This window comes from Melopsittacus undulatus, chromosome 2 (genome assembly GCF_012275295.1).
Source record: "Melopsittacus undulatus isolate bMelUnd1 chromosome 2, bMelUnd1.mat.Z, whole genome shotgun sequence".
Lineage (NCBI taxonomy): Eukaryota > Metazoa > Chordata > Aves > Psittaciformes > Psittaculidae > Melopsittacus > Melopsittacus undulatus.
In genome coordinates, this window is record NC_047528.1 from 105,895,953 (window position 1) to 105,918,053 (window position 22,101).

At 36.0% G+C, this 22,101-nt stretch overlaps 1 protein-coding gene across 1 annotated transcript in view; it reads right to left on the reverse strand.

Moving 5' to 3' along the window:
• Nucleotides 1-22,101, reverse strand: part of CADM2 (cell adhesion molecule 2) — a 607,168-nt gene that overhangs the window by 92,074 nt on the left and 492,993 nt on the right. Inside the window, exon 6 of the mRNA XM_005144493.3 lies at nucleotides 17,351-17,521. Coding sequence (XP_005144550.1) covers nucleotides 17,351-17,521 — 171 coding nt within the window. The remainder of the gene's footprint in view (nucleotides 1-17,350; nucleotides 17,522-22,101) is intronic.

Consider the following 22,101-nt stretch of genomic DNA (forward strand, 5'->3'; position numbering starts at 1 on the left):
AGTTCTCTGTTCTCCATGCACTCCTAAATAGAGCTCACAAACACAGAATAAGAGAGGTATTGTATTTATGTTTAGCTTTCTAAAGCACAATAGTGTAGGAAGTATGTTTTCACTGCTAATTGACTTATACAGTAACTACTTGTTTCTTTAAAACAGGAAATACAGGGTTTAATTCAACACAGTTTCTAGGGAAGCTTACAATGGACAATTTTTGTATTTTATTAACAGTCCTTTTACAAAGACTAGTTGGGGTGCTTCATTCCCAGTATTATTGTTTCCATTTTATTTTCAAGTTATGCTTGATTTCTCTTCAGAATTAAAATGTACACTTGGAAGGGGGAAACTTTTAAGACAAACTTGTCCTCCATTTCACATTCACATCAGCATTTAAAATGAGAAGAAATCTTCAGAATAATTGCATCAAAACTAACCTAAATATGCTATTTTAACAAAGATAATAACCCCCTGCTGACTGATATTTTTTCCAGAACATAAAATGCTTTTACAAAATACTACCTCCTGCTAGGACTGTTCATTTTAGAAGAATTTGACAAGTACAAATGTACTCAATCAATACTGTGAGCTTTAACCTGTCATACTCAGAAGTATTAATCATAACAATTGAACATCACCTAATATTTAGCAAACACCACCACTACTAGAAAACAAAGTCTAAAGAAAGAAAAACACATCAAGATCAACAATGCAGTAAGAGAGGTTGATTTATTTTCAGATATGTTCATCAGCTTATTACAAGTAATGTAGATATGTCAAAAATATCCCTAGTTTTACAACCAAAACAAACAAAAGGAGTAGTATCAAGGGTTTTATTCAGGGTCAGAGCTTCTGTTGCTCTTCCTCTGTAGGTGGTAGAAATCTACCAATTCACATCAGTTAAACTTGCCAGAACTTTAATAATTTGCAACTTTTTTAGGTTTGGCCCATGGTGATAAAACACTGTATATGACTAATTCAAGGAGAACTCTTATGAACAAAGGATTAGTGACTGAAATGTCTATATGATGCCTACAAATATGCCCTTATCCTGAGCTCCAATTACATTATGAAGGTAAGTATTCCAAAAAGAATAAGCATTGGGAAAATCCAATTAAAAAACAAAAAAACCCCAAAACAACAAACCAAACACAACAACAACAAAAAAAAAACAAACAACCCACAACAGAAAACAAACAACAAAACACAGTGGTTTATGCAAATGTAGGTAATATAGCAAGTCTTCACAGTAAAACATACTGGTTTCAATACTCAGTGGCTTATTTATTCCCATGCATCTCCAATATGAGACCTTGGCCCTCCAGTCTTTAGCGTGAGCAATGAGTACTTAAAAGCTACAATTAATTGCTAGCACCACCTGAACTGAGACTAAAACATGTCTTTAGAGACATAGCATGACATCTTCTATCCTCCATGTGCCAAAAGTGTGCCTTTTTTGCTGGAAAAAAACAGCTTAGCAGTGGTTACAGATAAAAACTATGGCATGGGGCTTTTAAAGTATCTTTTCCTGTTTCAGGAGACTAAAGACAAAAGTTCCACTGAGTGATTACACTTCATCCGTCTCTCTAAGATGTTGGTGCACCTCATCTCACAAGACCAGGAAAGCCATTTCAAAGGCTTGAGAAGATTTGTCTAGTTTTGATCAGGCAGTATCACCTTTATTCAGCAACATACAAAAATCAGTGAATGCATGTGGAAAATTGATTTCAGTTTACAGTGGTAATGAATGTTATCTGATATAAGAAGAAATTAAACACTTCACATAATGTTTGTTGTACTCTTAGCAGTAACTAATAGCAATGTTAATATCTTGTGGAACTGCTTTACTGCTTTATTTAATCTCTTTGAAGCTATTTCAAAATGACAGTGGTTCTTTATCAGTCACCAGACCTTTGCTGTTAAACAGATCTTCAATGCTAAAGGGTGTGTTGATTCTTTTTCCCAAATGCACTTGCTGTTTTTACACTACTGGAAGTAAGAAAGATTTCATTATGTATTCATATTATTTTTCATATAAAGTTCTTCACATAAATTTCCTCATATAAAGTAATCATATGGAAGCCACTGGAAGGTTCCCATATGGTAAGTGATATTAAACTATGTGTGTAAACTCTTCACAAGCACAGTGTAAAAGCAGGAACTGAATTCATAAAAGTAAGGAAATTTGCTTAAGATCATAAAAATGAGATCACCAACAGAATCTGAAAATGAATCTCTACTAGTTTCTTCTTAGTGCCAAGATAGTAAAAAAGTAATTTGGCTTCTTTTTCCTATGTAACTTCAGGAGCTCTCAGTCCCTTCATTCCCTAGCATAAGAGCTTCTGTGAGTACCTTTTAATGGAACTCCCAGGTACTGGTTGAGTAACTAATTCAAGTATGACTCCTATGCATCCTAGGACATTAATCAGAAAAGGTATATAGGAATAACCAGAATTCAGAAGAAAAATCCCTTTGTGAAACAAAAGGGTAATTATGATGATGTCATGATAGCATCATGTTATCTTAACAAATAATTTCTCTCTAATGTAATTACCTTCAGTTAATGTAGTTACAATCCTAGAAACAAAAAATAAGACCACCTCTTTTCTTGGGCAGACGTTAGTATGAGTGGAATACATATGTTCTGTTGACACTTTCAAGAAACGACTATTGGAAGTAGTAGACTATTTCAGGAGTAGAAATATTAATGATCTCAGAGTTATTAGAATTCAAGTACTGATGGAAATTAGAGGGAATTTAGATAGATATATAAATATGTGTATATATATATGTGTGTGTAGCTATAATATAAACAGTACTTGCTACTAGACATATCTCTACATTTTGTTAAAAGATAAATCTCTGTGTTGCTCACATCTTTGCCTTTGTTGGGCATCCAGTAGAAAAAGTCTTAGTGGTTCTCCTTCAGAAACTTACAAAGGAATACTGTATCGGATGTAGATATCCAAGTTATGGCTCCCAATTTTCAAGTTCTTTTCTGAATTACTGTTAATTTTTTTAAAAAAATAAATGCAATAACTTACTATGAAATTTAAACTCAGAAGCCCAAATATCTTCCAATGTGGCAAAAGTTCCACAATGTAGAATGGAAGAACACCTTCTTTTCACTTACAGAGATAGTATTATTGATCCCTGAAGAAGGATCCTGAACTTCAGCATTCTACAATGTATACTCCCTCATGGATAATTTCATTTTTATGAGAAGAGGTAATCAGCCTACCATGACTACTTCTTTAGACAATTTATTAGAGCCCATGCAATGGTTATGAGAAAAAAAGGTTCCTTACTGCACTGAGTACTGAAGTATTCATACAAAGTAGACCAGATCCAGCAAAATACTTATTTGACAGTAACTCAGTGATTAGAGCATTCAATACTTTGGTGCTTGTGGCTTAAGTATTTAGTCTGATTCAAATAGTGGAAGGATTTGTGTGCTGACCTCCCATGCAATAGCAGAGTTCTACCAGGTATTCTAAAGTCTCCCACTCAGGTTTTGAACTAAGATTTCACTTTGAATCTGAAAAAGTTTTTTCCTACATATGTCCTAATTTGGATAAATCAGGATTTTTGAAAAAGAACAGATAATGGAAAATTCTTAACCCATTCCATATTATGAATTAGAATTCCATCAGTAACTCAGTACTATGCAAATTGTCCCTATTTACATTCAGTGCCAACAGAACATGGAATATGTCATGCATATTTCTTAAATTTAAAAAAGGTTTCTAAAGCCAGATTAGGATATTCATAAAAAGAAAAACCCAGAAAACTTCAATATTCCCTACATATTTCTGCTTAACTGGAAGTTCTGTCAGTGCTTAACACTAAGGATTTTTGGTACATCCATTCTTGGGTTTTACATGTAAAAATGTTACTGAAATGTTTTCAAAAGCATTTGAGCAGGTGCTCTCAGAGTATCTTTCTTACTTGCCAACAACTAGTACCAAGGAGCCAGACCTAGTGAAAATGGTGAAGAAAGAGAAGCACAACTACTCAAATGTTTGCCTGTTGCGAATTAAAATGTGCACATTTATAGAACATAATATTACAACAAACATTAAACCTCCAGAACAATGTCCTCCCATCTGATTAGTTTCTATGCAACCAAATTGTCAGGTGCTTACTTCAAAATCAGGGCAAACACAATCCTATCCCTAATCACATTATAAGTAATTGAAAACAGCTCATAAATATCATTTGACCCTAGGCATCCACTGGAATACTCTGATTCTGATGCGTGTTTTCTTTGAAGGTGATTCTCTCACTGTAGTTTATGTTATGAACCTCTCTCCACTTGCAGTACGAAGCTTAGTTTGTTTTTAGGAAGTCTGTGGTCATTGTTGGATTTACTTTTTAAGTGCAGACTATGTTAACAGTAACAGGAAAGACACCAATATAGGGAGAGATGAATACATCACTTGCAGTGTAAGCAAGCGTGTGTAATACATCAGGATGTGCTACAACTGTTATCCAAATCCCTCCTTGATACATTGATACTGCCTTCTTATTTAATCTTTTAGGATGATAACTGGATGTATTTAATTACCTTATGTGTCTCAAGGTTTTCTTCTATACACAATGTTTTAAAAAACCTTAAAAATACTGCTAGTAAGAAAAGGCTTTATTTAACAATGTAATTCTGCATTGTATCCAATAATAAGAAATATACCATTGGATACATTCAGGAAGAGAGTTGTCCTTGCGTGACATAGCAATTCACTGAGATCAGTGAGCTTCCATGAATGGCATGTTTTACCTTCACAGACTCTAATGTGTCTTATTAACTGCTTGCCAGTTTGGAAAACACTCCTTTGAGCTCCAGGCAGCCCAGAGAACAAAATACATTGGCCCTGCCTATAGTATAACCTTCCTGTCCTGGCTGACAGATCATTTGGCAGAGGCACTGGAATGTTTCCTTCTCTAGAGGAAATTTGGGGTTTCAAGGAACAAGAGGAGGATTCTCATCTTCTCAGCAAGCATATCATGTCTTGTTGCAATATATGAACTTCTGCTTTGATTTTAATACTCAGATGAAAGGTAGGTCTCTGTCATTGAGGGTTATTGTTTCAAGCTGTCTGTGTAGCTAGCAATTGCACTGCCCAGGAAAACTCACAAGTTTTCCTTTGTCACCAAAAGCAATAGAAATGCATTAGCTCCCCACCTTCCTGCTGTTGTCTACTGACTGCTCCCAAACGACTCTGTTCTACCATATTCATTTCACTGTGTGCAGCGGCATCTCCTGCCTTGATCTATAACATTCAGGTTTACTCTGCCACTTTTAATTAATTTATTTATCTTGTTTATTTTTTTGCACACTAACCATCATTTCCTCTGCACCAGAGTCCAAATTGGTATGACTGATTCATTACAACACACTTTTCTTGTTACAAGTTTAGCTAAATTATGAGCTACCATCAGCATGTCTTTACTTCATACATTTATTTTATGACAGCAAACCTTCTGAATATTGAAAAGCTTTCATAAATTTCTCTGATATTTTATTGTGGCAGTGAACAACAACAGTCCTGGTGCTATCATTTTAAAAAATGTTATAAAAATCTAAGAGTCTGATAATAAAAGATTATTGCCACCTGGCAATAAATGGCTGCCAGATGATAAGATTTTAAAAGTATTTCATGACAGACTAATTCATTTATTTTCTACCTGGCTTTGTCTGGTTTCTCCATGTGCCTGTTTGTGAAATCTATTTATGCCACAGCCTTCAACATTTTTCATCATACTTTTTCTCTGTTATTTCCTTGGAACCTTTCCATCATTTCCAGATGCAAAGATGAAAGAAGCAGATACCTCTGAAAATGATGATGTATCTACTTTCCAGATTAATTAGCACTGGAATAAGCATAGGACGATTTAAGGTATCTTTTTTTTCTTTCTAGAAACCATGAGAAGATAGCAATTTTCACATATAGATAGCACTTACCAACTTCTCGAGAAGTCTATAATCCTAGACAATTTTATTCCTACTTCTAAAAAAACTAAGTAATTAAGCTTAGGAAAAAAAGACTTTTAAAGTAAATCCCAAGGACAAACCACTCTAGCATGTGTAAAAATAAGCATCAAATTGGATATCCCAAATGAGATCTGAAAGAAGAGAGAGGCGTACTCTAATCAGCTCTGTGAAAGTGCTCACCATTTTTAATAGCTTTTATGTTCACCAGCTGTGTGCATCCTACAGCTGTGAATCAGCATTCCTAAAAACTGGGTGGCTTTTGTAACTGACAAGTAGCATGGCTTCTGCCTCTGCTCTATTGCTTTGAATAAGCACTCACAAACCAAGTCTGCATTGGTAAACTTCATCAAGTTACCCCGGGGAATACAGGAAGTTTGATGTTTTGTTTCAGATTCTAACAAATGACTCAATGATTAAACAGAGGAGAGAAAAACTGAGTATTATGTATCTGACAAATTATTTTATTAGTAGCATTTGTGGGTGAGACAATCGAATGACTGTGTCACAGCAATGGTATTTCACTTCAATAAATGCATTCAATAATATAGTAAAAATGAGATTTGTGATATTTTAAAAATACTTAGCTTTGATAAAAGTGAATATTTGGTATCATATCCACATGGAGATTCCAGTATCTTCCTTTTATACTCCTTTAAAAACTGCTTTACAGTCAAGCAGGACCAGAAAAAGCATATGGTCCCTTTGTTATTAGAGATTCTTTGATGACTATTACATCATCCTTTATCTTGCTTCCTTTAATTTGATACAATGTTTGTTGAAGAAAGAAGTAAAGAGAGTTTATATAAGGAAAGTGTAAAAACAATCTCATAGATGATGTAAAATGAGCCAAATGCCAACATGAGGGAAAAGAAAGCTTGATCAGTGAAATATTCTCTCCTGACACTCATAATTCATGAGTGCCTGAATTCAAGCTAAGTTCACAGGAAACCCTTTAGGTTACTAATTCTGTGAATACTGATTACCTGGTTGTATAAATATTCATAGTATCTCTTTCAACTTCTAACCTGTTGGTCATATCAGACTCCAACACCAAAACTGCTAAAAAAAAAAAAGGTAATTAAAATGTGGTAGTACACAATGAGTGGCTTGCAGTTTTGGGAAGGAGAAAAAGAATATGGAAGTACAAAACCAAGCTCCACAGTTTCTCTCTGCCCCATTTAAAATGTGTTAAAAATTACCCTTCTTTTGTCATGTAATGTATTCATTGATCATTCATACCTACTTTGTGCTTGGTCTTAAAAATGGCAGTGATAAACTTCAGCATAAATCGGTAGACCTTGCTGAATTAAGTGGTAGACAGAGTGGCACTGTCACCACAGTTCTAAATGTGCGCCACCTCAGGAAGATAGTCAGCATCAGATACAGCTATTCCCTTTTACATGTTTTTGCAGAATGGGTTACTGGTTTCTTCGTTATCCACTAAGTCCCCTACACACAGGATGACATGGTAGAAATAATACTTTCATTTTCTTCAGTGAATGCAAGTGATAAAGCTTAGTTTTAAAGATTTCATGTTGTTTAATTGCTCCTGTTATGCCACTTCTTCAGACTAAACAATCTGTTCCATTTAACATCTCCACAGCCTTACACTGTGCTCTCTCCAAATCATTTATATTTTATCTCATTTTTGCCTGTTCACCTAAGAGGAGTAACAAAAAAGGCAAGAGGAAAAAAAGCCTTCTGCCTAAGTCACATATGTCATCAAGAAATGCCTAAGTCAGTGCATAACTTCCAATGTAACTTTATCTTCTGCATCCTCAGTTTCTTTTGCTGAAGGCCTTCAGTTTGCTGTTATGTCTGACTTAAATTATCTTGAATATGGCTTGAGAATTGCAGCACATTCAAAACTGTTGAAGGAATAAACAAGAGCTCTGGATGCTCAGTATACCAAAATACCCCTTCAAGCCTTTCTCTGGCATTCATATCAGATATTGGACACTATAAAAGTTTAATCTATATAAAAAATAACTAAGCAGCTGTATTGGGGCATGAAAATTTTACTTCTTTCTTATAAATATATACCACACCTCATGAAGGGAAAACTTCTATTTCTTGGAAGGTCCTACTAACAATCTCTATATATGTTTTCCTCCAAACTGTCTCACCAGTTTGGAAATAAACAGCCCCCCAGGCAGTTCTATAGGGAAGGCGTGGAACAGCTTTGTCCTCTATCAGTAGACTGACTGGCTGAAGGTGACCAGAGTTGTAACCTGGGGTGCAGGCTTTGCAGATTTTGTAATTTTCAGTCTTCTTCCAAGATGATGCCATTTGAAATAACACCAAGACTATGCTAGAAAAAAATGAAAAAGATATTTCAATGTATTTCTAAAGGCAGCATGGAGCATAATGAATCTTAGTCATGTCCCTTAAAAATTCTTGCTCCCTCTGGGACCTGATGTGGAACTTCTCAAACACTGGACTGCCATTCAGACACTCAGTCTTTATTGTCCTCTTAGTGTCATGCAATATAGAAAATTGTTTTCTAGCTTTTAAATAAATTCAACCTTCCACTTCATATCTCTACCACAGATCATCGAATGCATTCACACAATATTAATGCAGGCATTCATCTCATCAAATACAATGCAGAGATTTTTTTTTTTAAACCCCTTTTATAGTAACTGATTATTACTTAGATTAGGAGCTTTAAAAATCAGTCAGTCTTGGGGATACTACTGATGGGCTGTTTGTAATAAGATCATTATTTCTAGAACCTACCTAGAGAAAGCTTTATCATTACAGGAAATCAGCTGCATGGCCTTTTTTACACTGTTACACTAGTTTTGCAATCTTTGCAGGTAGATGAACTAATTTCTCTTTCTAGCGTCCAGCTACTGACATGCTCCAATGGCTTGACTGATACACTGTGGGAATTTGGAGACAGTGGCACATGACCAGTCGTGACCAAGTTAACAATGCGACCTCAAAAGCCTACAGTGAACTCTAAGTTCTGTTCCTAGCCTCCTCGCCAGAGAGAAAACAGTTGTTAGCCCACCAGTGCTCAGTAATTCAGAAACATCACCATACTGACCGAAACTAGCATCTCCACAAGGGAAAGCACTATGTGGTTCAAACAGGTATTTGGAACAAGTTCAGGGATGACCTCACTGTCTTCCATTTCCCGGTGTAGGCATGCCCTCTGTTTTCAGTCTTTTTACTACAGGTTGTCTCTTTCCTACGCCTAAATGCTTACTCCTCTGATATGGAATTATATTTATTTTATGTTTATTTTCTGAACATCCTACACTCAATATTATTAAACGCTCTCTCCCAAACTTCCACTAAACCTTCTTGAGCCTTCTCCTAAACACACAACAAGCAAATGGAATAACCTGCTCACACCACATTTTAAAGCTTATATGCAAAATAGACAAGGCACTCAGCAGATTTTCCTACAAAAGATTTTAGAGAGAAATAAATTATATTAGATTATATTTCACTTGTAAACCATATTTGAACATAAGCCTCCAGATGGGAAAGGTCAGGATTGTACATTAACCCTTTGAACTAGATATCCCCTTTGAAAGATGAAAGTTTAGCAGTAAATGGACCTCCAAGTTTTTGAATTATTTTGCATTTAAATAATGGATTTCTTATTTTCATCCATCATTAACCTAATTGATCTCATTTAAACATGCAAATTGTGGCACTGAACTTTCATGTTCATAGATATCATTCTTTACTGTTTACAGTTACTATCCTTTATGTTTCATTTCTTTCAAGCATTCACAAATATGAAAGGCTTAAACAAGACAATTTTATTTATTAACATAGTGTTTACATAATTATTGAGATTAATTATATAGAATAACTTCTTATTCACTTTTCATTCAAAATTAAGAGGTATACACATACTGAAGCTGTATCTTCCAATTTGCATTCTTATTATTACTATATTTAACTGCATTTTACACTGGTAAATACGGAAATATCCATCCTCTGAGGAAGACCGAATGGAAAGCTGGTCACCAAAGTATTGAAATAACATGGAGATACATTTATGGTCTGTATTAACAGTCATACAATGATTAAGGAATAACCCCCCCCCCTCAAATCAACAACAACAAAACCCTAAATAACTCACCAAACAAAAAATGTTTGGGTAAAATACCAAAAGAGTATCTCAGTATGGATCTGTCATGGATGGAAACCTGAATGCGTGTAAAGAGTAAACTTATAACAGGGAGTTAACTGGAAGATCTTAAAATTCTCTCATTCTCAAGGTCACAGCAGTACATCAGAACATCTACACTGAAAGAGAAAAGCAGGAACACCGCTCAGACAGTTGACCTCTAAAGGATGGAAGCATCAGTGGCAAGAGATGGTACCTCTCTTTCAAACTCAGGTAGACATTGAAGAAAACATCTAGCTTTTCTTCAGGAGCTTCTGCAGGATTTAAATGGCTGGCAGATTTTCAATAAAATGAAGGAAATACCTGCTTTCTTAGGCTTACAAAGATTGCCTATGATAAGAGAGGGAGCTTTTGTGAGAGAACAAAGTCCTGTCTGCACATCACACAGAAAACATAGCCTTCTTGCTTTTTAGGCAGGAACAAAAAGTGGCTTTAATCAATATGACCACCTAAGTTGTGAAATAATGAAGGTCAGACAGAGAAACTCACTTGGAAACCTGAGATCTAAGAAGCTGAGGCCAAGGCCTCCTGTTCTATATAGTGGAGTACATCCTGAAAACAGTATTGCTATAGCCAAGTCCAGGTCATCAAGATGCTTGGTGGTGTCTTACACTACCCAGCTATTACCCTCTATTAACTCGAGATGGAAAGTATACTTCATTGTTAAAGATACATGACAAATATAAAAAAGATCCCTGAAACAAGCCTGTGCTGGAGCAAAACTCAGCACTCTTCGGTGTCTGAAGCAGACTGTGGGTGCTGTTCTTATAGCACCCACAGTCCTAACAAATCACTAAAAAAATATAATCATTGTTCTGGGTTTCCCTCCTGTGTCCTGGTACATACGGCTTTGTCAGATACACTTGGCAGAAGGATTGATAAGGGATGGCAGTCTGATAATTTCTTAGTGACTTCCAAAGGGTTGTGTCTAACCAGCTGTATGATGACAGCAGAGGGTTTCCTCAAAAAAAACAACACAACCTAAATGGGTCTTGCTCCTAGAGCTGGGTCTAAGAACTCTGAAGAACAAAGCAATAAGCCAACAAAAATATTAGAAGTATATTGGTTTCAAACAAAACAATTCTGTTTTCTCAAAGGGAAATTTTCTTTGACATTTGTTATGACCAGGATGCAACAAGATTTGCCATGGAAGAGAATGTGCTGCTGCATCTGTGCCATCGTGTTACTCTTGAAAGAAGGTTTAAGCTTGAGATATTAGCCACCTTCCACAGGTTCCAGAGGTTTCTGAGGTATCACAGTTCCCAAACATGCAAATTATTCTATGATAAAATGGTTACAGAAGAGAGCAAATCATGCCAATCTAGAAGAGAGCAAAGCCCTGGATATTCAAATCTCAAGCGAGTTCTTCCTTTTAGACCCCTAAAAGATCATGCCCTTGGAAAATCCGTGTCTTTTCAGTGTATCAGAAATTATAGGAGAATTGTGTGCTGGAGCTTACTGACTAAAGATATCATTAGATTAACATTTTCCTCTCATGGCAAAGCCAAAGCAAATTGCAGTTCTTACAAGCACTCCAGCTATTCTCACTCCTGACTAAACATACTCTATCCGTATTTATTTGAGCTAGTCCAGTGTTTTGGGTCTCTGGTAAAAAAAAATCAATGAAAAATTGGATTGCTGTGCCACCTCATCATCCTAGTTAATAAACCATTTCCTGACTCCGGGTATGTATCCCTTGCCACACTATTCACACAGAGATTGAGGCTATTTGTAATCATGCAAATATTTCCAGATTTTACTTTTAGCTGGTATGTCTTTCAGGGTGTCACACAGCGTAATAAAGAGATGATCGTAAGCAATTGAGAATGACTCTTTTCTTGCTTTCTTTTTATAATACCTTGTTTCATGCAGCATTACAAGAACGTATATTATAATGCATACTATATTTAATATTGTACATTTTCACATATTTACATATTCACACACAAATATTTAATATATCTTCACTTATTTTTGTTCAGAATGTGTAACTTTAGGAACTGTGTTCCAACAAAAATTTGAAACTGATTAAGCAAAAATAATGGGCCAAGCTCTCTTAGTGAGTAATGTAGGTCTTTGATAAAATTACTCTGCTTTACACTGGCAGAAAACCTAAACCCATCCTGTTGTCAGAGAAACCTCCATCTGTGAATACATCAGAAATCCCAGTAGTACACTATTGTTCCAAACTCACACACGCACACTATGTTCTACATGGCTGCACAAGTGCATTGCTGATTTGCCTCTCTGTACTTGGCTGCATTCAAGGTGGTTTGTTTGCTTAATTCAAAATCAATATGTTTATTTCCCGGACAACAATTTCAACATTCTCTTGGAATAGCTGCCTAATTTTAAAGTCAAGTTCAGATGTTCATTGCAAAAGAATCTAATAACAACCCACAAATGAAGAAATGGCCTATTACACAAACTCTGTTGGAATACCCTGTAGAAGCAAGTTAGCTGATGGCTATAGACTTGTCAGACTGACAATTCACTGCACATCTGTGTCTGCCAATATAGAATTTACTCAAAATTGCCTCTCTAGACACTTCTTTACATAACACATATTTAGCTTATTAGTGCTGTCATTTGGGAACGTGGTCAGCTTTTGAGCAAAATCTCACAGAGTCCATTAGCACGGATCACATCACAGCTGCCATTTTAGAATCATGATGATTAGGTTTGAAGTTCAAATGATTTGATTTCACTTTAAAGCTTCAAAAGAAGTCTCTGGGGCAGACTTACACGATTAATTTTTACTGAGGTCTGCTGGCTAATTTACTGTAGTCAGAGAATCTTCACTAAGGTAAGGTAATAACCACTGGGTAATTTTATGGCACTCTGTTCAAGTAGCAAGCAGCGTGTTGGCTGGCTTCTGCTCTGGGAAGACCTGGAAGAATGCAAAGATGCTGTTTCTGGGAAACAAGATGTATCTGAGACATTGAAGAGGGATAAGCGCATTCACTAACTTCCCAGATGTGGACCAGAATTTGTACTTGCCCTCAAAATATCTTTTCAGGAGTGTCCATGAGGACTTAGAATACACAGTCTAGCAAGTCTTGTACTGAGAAGCTCTTCAAATTAAGTAGTGCACCTGTGATACTTTAATACAGGAACAAAGAATGCATTCCTAGTTTAGTTTGAATGTAAAAGTAAGCAATGAAATTAAATACCCCTTTGAGATTCGTATTTATCACTTACAAGAAGCACTTCCTAATAACCAGTGTCAGCTAGGCTGACAAGTAAGGTTCAGAACAAAGCCACAGGGGATACAAGTCTATTTTAGGTTTACTGTTGACAGTAAGGGTCAGAGGAAAAATAAACTCAGCAAGCAGTGTCATGCTACCACAAACCTCTGCTGGCCAAGCAGAAACTAAATAATGGCCAAACCTTTCAGCACGACAAAGACTTGGGCAATTGGGCTGCCCTTCAGTGCACAGAGCACGATATACAGAATAACAAGATTAAACACAAGTGAGACATAACATAAATTGGTGATAAATAAAGCTCACAAGACTGGAGGAGCTAATTATCCCAAAGTCTGGAGTGGGGTACAGTATGCTTACTCTACTGCATCCCTATTATTTTAATATTTGATATCTGCAAAGGTAATATGGAAAGTTTTGTGAAAAGGAGGATTGATCATGGTCTCCTTCAAGATATCCTTTTGGTCAAACTATACATGATATAGGTATTCTCTACTTCTAAATCTAACCATTAAAAAAATGGAGTGGCAGGAGGACTCAGACATTATTTCTATTACATACACAAATACACATTAAAAGAAAATAAAACCTTTTTTATCTTACAAGTTTAGTCCTTGGCTTCATTTCATGTACCTGGGAAAGCTGATTTGATTGCTTTATCGCACTAACAAAAGCTAAGATTTGTGTAAGGGGAAGAAGAGGAAATAAAGTATATTCTGTATTCATATTCTGCTGATGGCATTACTGGCTTTCGTTTTGTTAAGTTTACTTCCTATTAAAGCTGATGATAAAAACAGCTGTGTGGACTCATGAGCCCCTCTATCTACATCTCTCCATGGACTTATTACAAATATCTGTTTCATACAGTCTCATCGTCTAGGATAGATATAATTTTGTTCTATCTTTCTCTAGAATAAATAATATACCTGTCATTCCAACTATTACATTGCTTTCCTTTTTCTTTACCTATCACCCACAGTCCTGTAATTCCTACTGTTCAGTAGCTTTCCTTTTCTTTGTGCTTTTTGTTTTGATGAAGCCATATGTTTCCTCCATTGTCAGGGGCTAGCTGCTTGAAACAAAGAAGGCTTTTTACTTTCAAGCATAATTATACAGGACAGAAATGGCCAGACAATTTATTATTGTTCTTTTTTTCTAGCCTGTGATGATACACTGATAATTGGTAAGGAGCATCCATGTTCCATAGACAAAATCCTTCAGGTTTTAGGAAAGCATTTAAAAACCAAGAGCAGTTCCAGTGGGTGATGCCCAATCATTGTGCATTTGTTCTCTGCCTGACTGATGCTCAGCTATGCTGTTCTGTTTGTCCATTTTAAGGTACTTGCTTATCATTCTCCCTTAGCACTCTGCTCAGCAGAAATGCCTCCAGGACATTAGAACAGGTGCCCTGTGGAGCAATGCCTCACTACTTGCTTGTGAGTTTGGAGCCTACAGGACATCAGATTAACAAATTCTCCTGACTTTTCTCGTGGGGTCCCATAATCCATCTGCTTTGTCAGCACTATTTTTGAGCTGCTGTCAGGTGGCACTAAGGATATATTGGGTCAACTCACACTGGTTCCCATGAGCATGTCTTTCATTAATACAAATAGGATATCTCATATGTTTGAAGTCCTGCAGATTGATGAAAAATCCAGTGACTGCAGTAATACCCACAAAAGATGGTGAGCAATAGCAAGAGAATAAAATGCAGGGCCCAGTTCCAGTGCGATGTACTCCATTCAGAGTCTTTGAGATTGCTATAGTAAATCATCCTTCTCCTCTCTTTCCTTGAAGTCTCTCTGCTGAACCACATCATTAGTTCCCTAAGTCTCCTTTTCATTTTATAAAGTTTCCATTAGAAACCCGCCCAGTGTAGGACTTCTGAGTATGTTGACCATGGAGATGTAAGTGGTAAGAAAAGGACAACAACAGCCTGTTCTTAGTTTCCTTGTAATCAATACCGAATACTGCTTTCTCTATGTTTTAAATGTATTTGCACCCTCTCTTCTAAACTTTTAAGTACTTGTAGGACATTGTTCACCTATTTTTCCATGCATTATGCCTCTATACTAGTGTTGAGAAGTATTAATTTGATTGGTGGAAAACTAATGGAGCAAGCAGGAATGACAGAGAACAATTACTTGTGCATTGTGGGTTTTAACAAGCTGGCAGTCTGAGGGGCAGTAACAAAAAACGTATTAGTATCTGCAAATGCCCAATGCAGTTTGTCCTTGTTAGAAAACTTGAGTGAATCCACAGAAGAGAGAGGAGTCTCACCCAAAACATGCCACAATAAGAACATGAACCCCACAGCTATTTAGCAAGGCAATGTCTTGATACCTAGGGTGCAAATCAGAAGGAAACAACAAACATTGAAGAAATGTTATATACGCAAGACCGCAGAAAGGCTTCATCACCTTGTGATCTTATGATGTTCACACAAACCAGAACCGTGCCCTTATCCTGAATCACACTACATTTCAGTCTCTGTGAGTCATTTTAAAACCTTATACAGCTGGCTTATTTCTCTATCTATTATTCCATTCAATTTGGTTCCTGTCCTCTAGTGCCAACATCTCGAGCAGGGTACTGAAGGAAGAGCAAGCAATTTAGAAGTGAAGGCATGGGCCAGTTCAGTGGCTGATGGTTGTGGGATTTAAATTCAAGGAAATAAAGCTGTTAAGGATCCATGTCTCTAGTGCAGATGTCATTTGAACATGTTAGGGGAAGCAGGTGTTTAATAGCCATTTGTTGAAGAAAGGGTTTGATCTCCTTCAGCAAAATGCTGGGTAGAACATTTCAGAAAACAGCTTTTTTCAGTACATAGTACTTATGGACGCTAATCCACATCCGCCTCATTTTCAGACTTTTATGCAGATGGCTTTTTTAGCAATACTGTCAGCTTCTGTGCATGGAGTGCTCTTGCTTTTACAGCATTTTACATGTGCTACGAGCCTTTGGTGCTTATGGAAATATGTCTGTTTAGAAACAAGTTATGTGTGCCAGCAGTCCTTGACGTGTTATGCTGGGAACTAGTTGCAGTTACTGGAAGCTTGTCTGCTTTACAGACAAGCTTGTCTTGCTTTGTAACAGGTTGATTACACCTACCCTAGGTACAGATTCGTGAGAGGTTTCTTCCCTTCACTTGGTCTGCTGGTATTTTGCAGATGCCTGTTTTTGCTAGCTGTCAATCTCAGAACCATCAAAGTACAGTTGTTCTGCAAAAATCCACATAGCTACATCCTGAAGAATGGTGGGTATAATGCAAGCAAATACGAAAACATAGTCTGATGGTGAATAAGTGTTCTCCTGCGTGTCTCACAGTTTGTAAGCGAAGAAGAAAAATGACTCAAAGGACAACATGACTTCAGAGTAGGGCACACAGTAACATAGGCGAGTTCATTCAACTCTGAAACAATGCACTGTGGAAGACATCAAAAAATAAACCAATATATAAAGATACAAAACACCTGAAGTTTGGATTATCTAAAGCAACATCCTGTATAGACAAAGCCTAAAAATAAATTATAAAAGGCTTTTCTTCCTGGTCTTGTATTATTAACAGCATTAAACAGAGTTTCATTAACAGGATTCAAAGTTATTGAGGCATTCTGTTGAGGACTTTGTTTCTTCATACCCTTGTTTCTAGATACTTTCAAGGAGAGCTGTGAAGTACTATGATCTTAATTTGTAAGAACTTCACATTGCTACAATGACAAATGCATTTCCACTCTACCATTTCTCAAAGCAAACCAAGAACTCAGTCCCGTAGTGTTTTCACTGCTAAAGCTCATAACAGACTTTTTAGAGTTACTCCTCTAAAAAAAACGATATTCCCCACCCCCAAACCAACCAACCATAAAATACAGCACAGAGAAGCTGGCTAAAAGACAGATGTTACCCATCTGCACAGTACCAGAGATTTTTATAGCTTTCCCAGAACAGATACTCTGAAACGAAACTAAACTATAAAACCAAGCATATAGAACATGTGTTACTTACAGTGTATTTCTAGAACCTGCATTGCTATCTGAGGTGTGGAGTTTAGGGACTCGTGATCTACTCTGCAGCTTAAAACTGCACCGTCATCACTGCGATCTGCTAGGAAATCCAGCGTGCTGCTGACTGTGAATGTTTTCCGATTTGCATCTTCTTCTTTTAAATATTTAACATCTGAAAGAAAGAGCAAACATCTCCAATGTTTTTGGGAAAAGGAGTCCAGGATTAGAAGGCTCAGTTACCTATCACAATTGAAAAAAGAAGTCTTTCACATCTGTTTAAGACAAAATCAGAGTGTAGTTATTCCTCAACTTGCTCTGATTGTAAGAGCGAAATATATATATTGAAAAGGGACATTTTAAAACTGGTTACAGGATACTGCACACACATACTAATACACGGATATTACAAAATTTGTTACTAATACATGGATATTGCTAAAGCCATGTAAACTAAGGGTTGCATTCATGTAGTCACATTAATCCTGCTCTTACTATATTCATGGGTTATTCTGTTCTTTGGATAGAATTATGATAGTTTATAAACTGAACTAAACTGAAGTATAGCTATTGATGTTGATGAACAACTGTAAATAGAGCATGTCACAGTATTTACTGGAATCTACAGACAAGTTCCAAGAAGACTGGAAATAGAATTACTTCAGAGACCTTGCACTCACTGCTTTATACCATGTTAAACTGGCCTACTGCTTTTGTGCAGATTTGCTTAAGTCTCTGACAATTTTCAGCCCAGATACTAAAGTGTAGGGAGCCTTCAGGTATGTTTAAGTATTCAACTCAGCTCAAGGTTAAGGTTCAAATTCAGAAAGTTTTGTTGTAGGACAGACATGCTAGATCAGAACTGAAGATTAATGTATTAACTGCAACTTGAGATCTTCTTAACACATGCTTTAGAATTGTTTAATTCAGTTCATGACTACTTATAATACTGATTTGAATGTATTTCAGCAAAATAGTTCGCTCATTATAGTGATTTGTTACAAGGAAGGCTTTAAAAGACATATATAAATACATAAACATACATATTTAATTACACTGAGATTGCATATGTCTTCTGTGTCCCAAAAAAGAGAAAAACTGAGACATTCCCATCTTACAAATTATACTAAATCCCATTAGAGAAGATGACCTAAATAAAATTTCAATGAAATATCAGTTTTAGAAAGCAAACCTTAAATGGCTTAAGCTACATCTTTTTAGATTAAAAATACCTCTGAAATCACAGAGGTGGTTTTTTTCATTGCCTCCAGATAGATGAAGACACCACAGTTACACAATATCCATTTTCCCCTAAGAAATAATTATGTCTTGCATACAAGCAATTTTTCTGTTTTTTTGCTAAGATTTAAGAGATTTCAGTTTCTGCCATGGTGACTATTAATATTTAGGGATCCATAGGTAAGAGAAATATTGACCAGGGCTAAAGCAAATTTATTAGAATGAAAACGACAAATGTCTTCACTAATATTTAAAACAAACACACGAGACTTTGTTCCCACAGTTAGGTTTCCAAATTGAATAATAAGCACCTATATAGATAGCTGTTTGCTTACAAGTAATGCACACATGCCTTTGCTTACTGACTGCAGGTGGAGGACAGACAGCTCCTGAAAACATCAACAACTTTAATTTCACCGAGAGGTTATGGATGCTTAATCCTTTAGAAAAAACAAAACCAATTAATTTCCTAAACAGATGTTTAGAAGCCTTTCTCTAGACAACTATTGTTGGGAAGAGCTCAATTCCTAGAGTTAATTACCTCCGTAAAAAGGATGGTGATACTGCTCTATAAAGTGTTGACACCCTCATCAACAGAAATATTTATCTTGTCTACTTTATCAGCTCCATCTTCTTAGACATTTCTTCATGGCAAAATGTTGTAAAGGTGTGATTGTAATATACGCTAACTGAATGTGAGCCCAACTGGATGTAAGAGCAGAGGAAATCAGGTACTGAGCACGTTACTGCATGCTAGAATTCAGGATATTTACCCAGGGTTTTTACAGAAATTTTTTCATATGCCTACTGCAGTAAATGATTTCATGTGTTTCCTTTCTACTCCTCTCTCTCCTAAGTACCCCCTTGAAGAAAAAGTTTAATGAAAAGATCCATTACAAGAGGCACTTTCTCTGGCTACCACTGTCACTGTCCTGCATTAATAATAGCATAGCCAGCAAGTCAAGGGAAGTGATTCTTCTGTCTTCAGCAAGTGTGTGGCTGCATCTAGAGCACGAGGCCCACTTTTGAGCTTTTTGGTACGAGAAAGATTTTGGCAAACGTTCAAGGACAGATTACAATAGCTGGGTATGTTCAACCTGAGGAAAAGAAGATTAAAACCAGATCAAACTGCTGCCTTCACAAGTACCTAATGTGTGGTCATAGAGAACTAAAAAATACATTCCTCTCAGAGGCATACAGCAAAAGCTGAGGGGCAGTGCACACAAGTTACATCAAGGCAAATACTGATTTTGTATCATGAAATATCTACATATAATTAATATTTTCCACAATAAAGGCTTTCAAATACTGAAACATCTAGATCAGTTAGACTATGGAACCTCTGACATGAGTGATTTTTCAAAATTGAGTTCGGGAAGACCTTTAGCAACCTGATCTAACCACTGAACAGAGATTGGGCCATATGAAATCTAAGGGTCAACTATGTGCTCATTTCTATGACTCCATCAAATAGATGCACATACATATATGCTTGTATTAATACTAGTTTATATGTCATAAGTACAGATGTTTGACAGGGAAAATAAAATTACAGAATGTCTACCATTCATTGTTCATTGGCAACTATTTATAAAGGCACATACTTGGAAAATCCATATAGAACACCTTCTCTTTTAAAAAGACAGTTTTGCTGGTTTTACGTGACAAGTATAATTTTTGTTTACATTTAAATCAAATTCTGACATGAAATGGCTTTGCCTAAGAAAATGTCATCTTTGTCTTAGAAGTTTATCAAGTCGAAATATTCAGTGCCTCTCTGAACTCTTTGCGTGTACTAAAAAACATAAACCAATTCAAAATGTCTTAATCTGTTGCAAAAACCGAATTGATATTATCTTATTTATTTTTGAAGCCAAATTTTGCTAGTGGAAAAAAATAATCCATTAAAAATATTCCTGAAACCTAAATATAATTTCTTACATAATGCTGTTAAAAAAACATATAACAAATTTGGTTGGAAAAATAATTTTTTTTTTCAAATTATGTATTTAGCTTCTCCAATATTTTTGCTTTAATAATATTCAAGAAATGTCACCAGAATGCTAAACTGCAGATCTCTCTGTTAATTTGTTGCATATATGAAACAGAACACTGAAGTAAGAGGCATGGTACTCAGTACTTCAGTCTCCCTCATTACTAGCAGTCTGTCTCATTACTAACACTTACTCTATTCAAATGATATTCTTTACCAGATGATGATTCCTTTTTTGAGTAATAGTAATGGAGCTACAATTTTAGAATGGCTTTTTCCCCTTTGGTGCAACTCTGAACTCAATGCATCATTTATATTCTTCTTCGTCATGTATAATACACTGTAACACAATTGGATTTACTGGTGCTAGACAAATGAACTCCTAACCTTTAATGTCAGCTGCATTAGCATATAATTTCATATCTATTTTCTCAGATTTATCATTTCACCTTTTACAGTGCACAAAGCTAATGTAACTTTTGCTGATGCCACTGCAAACTGGTTAGGTTATTTTATTTTTAACCTTTGTGAAATGGCAATGTGCTCTTCAGAAGACCTAGAAAACTAAACTGAATGTGCTCAGTATTTTCATTTCTGGATTTTTTTTTCTTTACTATTCCTTTTCACACATCTTCTTTGTTTCTTCCCTGCCCCCCTTTTCTAAAGAAAACCATCCCTTACAGAACTGTTGAGAAGAGCAAATTAGTTAAAGTCACATCACCAAATCACTTCCTGATTTCAATGACATGCTGAAAGAACAGCAAGGTTCTTACATCAGATTATAAAATAAAATCTTTAATACAACTTATTTCAGTATTGGCTTGCTGCTAGGTCAACTGTATCAGTGGTTCCCTTAATGTACTGATATTGCTTAGAGCAATTTTCAGTATTTACATGTCTTGAATTTACATATTCATCCTGTTGTCTTTCTGGGCTGACAGGATCTATGCTGTGCCATGTGTGCTAGCTGTGCTGGCAAATTGTTCTTTTTAATTATGTTTGATGCCTTTCAGTAATTTTGCTACGGCTGAAAAGGATAGGTGTCTGTTTCCTTATTTTCTATCCTGGTTACAAGTGCTCAAACACATTTCAAATGACTCCAGCCTAAAATTCCTGTGTCTTTCAATATGCTCTGGAACAGACTGGGTTCCTTGGGCAATCAACTGCAATCTCCTTTATTTACCAATTTTATATCAAAGCTATGGTTGTGTACATTGAACTGTGGTGCAGAATAGTAAAGGAAGATTAATGGACTTTGTAATTAATGCTGAAAAATTGCTTGAGGCAGTTTATTGAGCTAACAAAATCCACAACACCAGACAAATATGAGACAAATCAGATAAAGCTGTTGTTTGGTTTGAGTTTTGTTGTAGTTGTTTCATATATATTTAAAAAAATATACACTTAAAAGGTGGATTTTGAATCATTTATTGATCTGGTCTTACTGCACAATGAAGTGACATGAATAAATACCAGTACCTTATCCTTTTTATTCATCTAATTTATAATAGGACCTCTGTTGG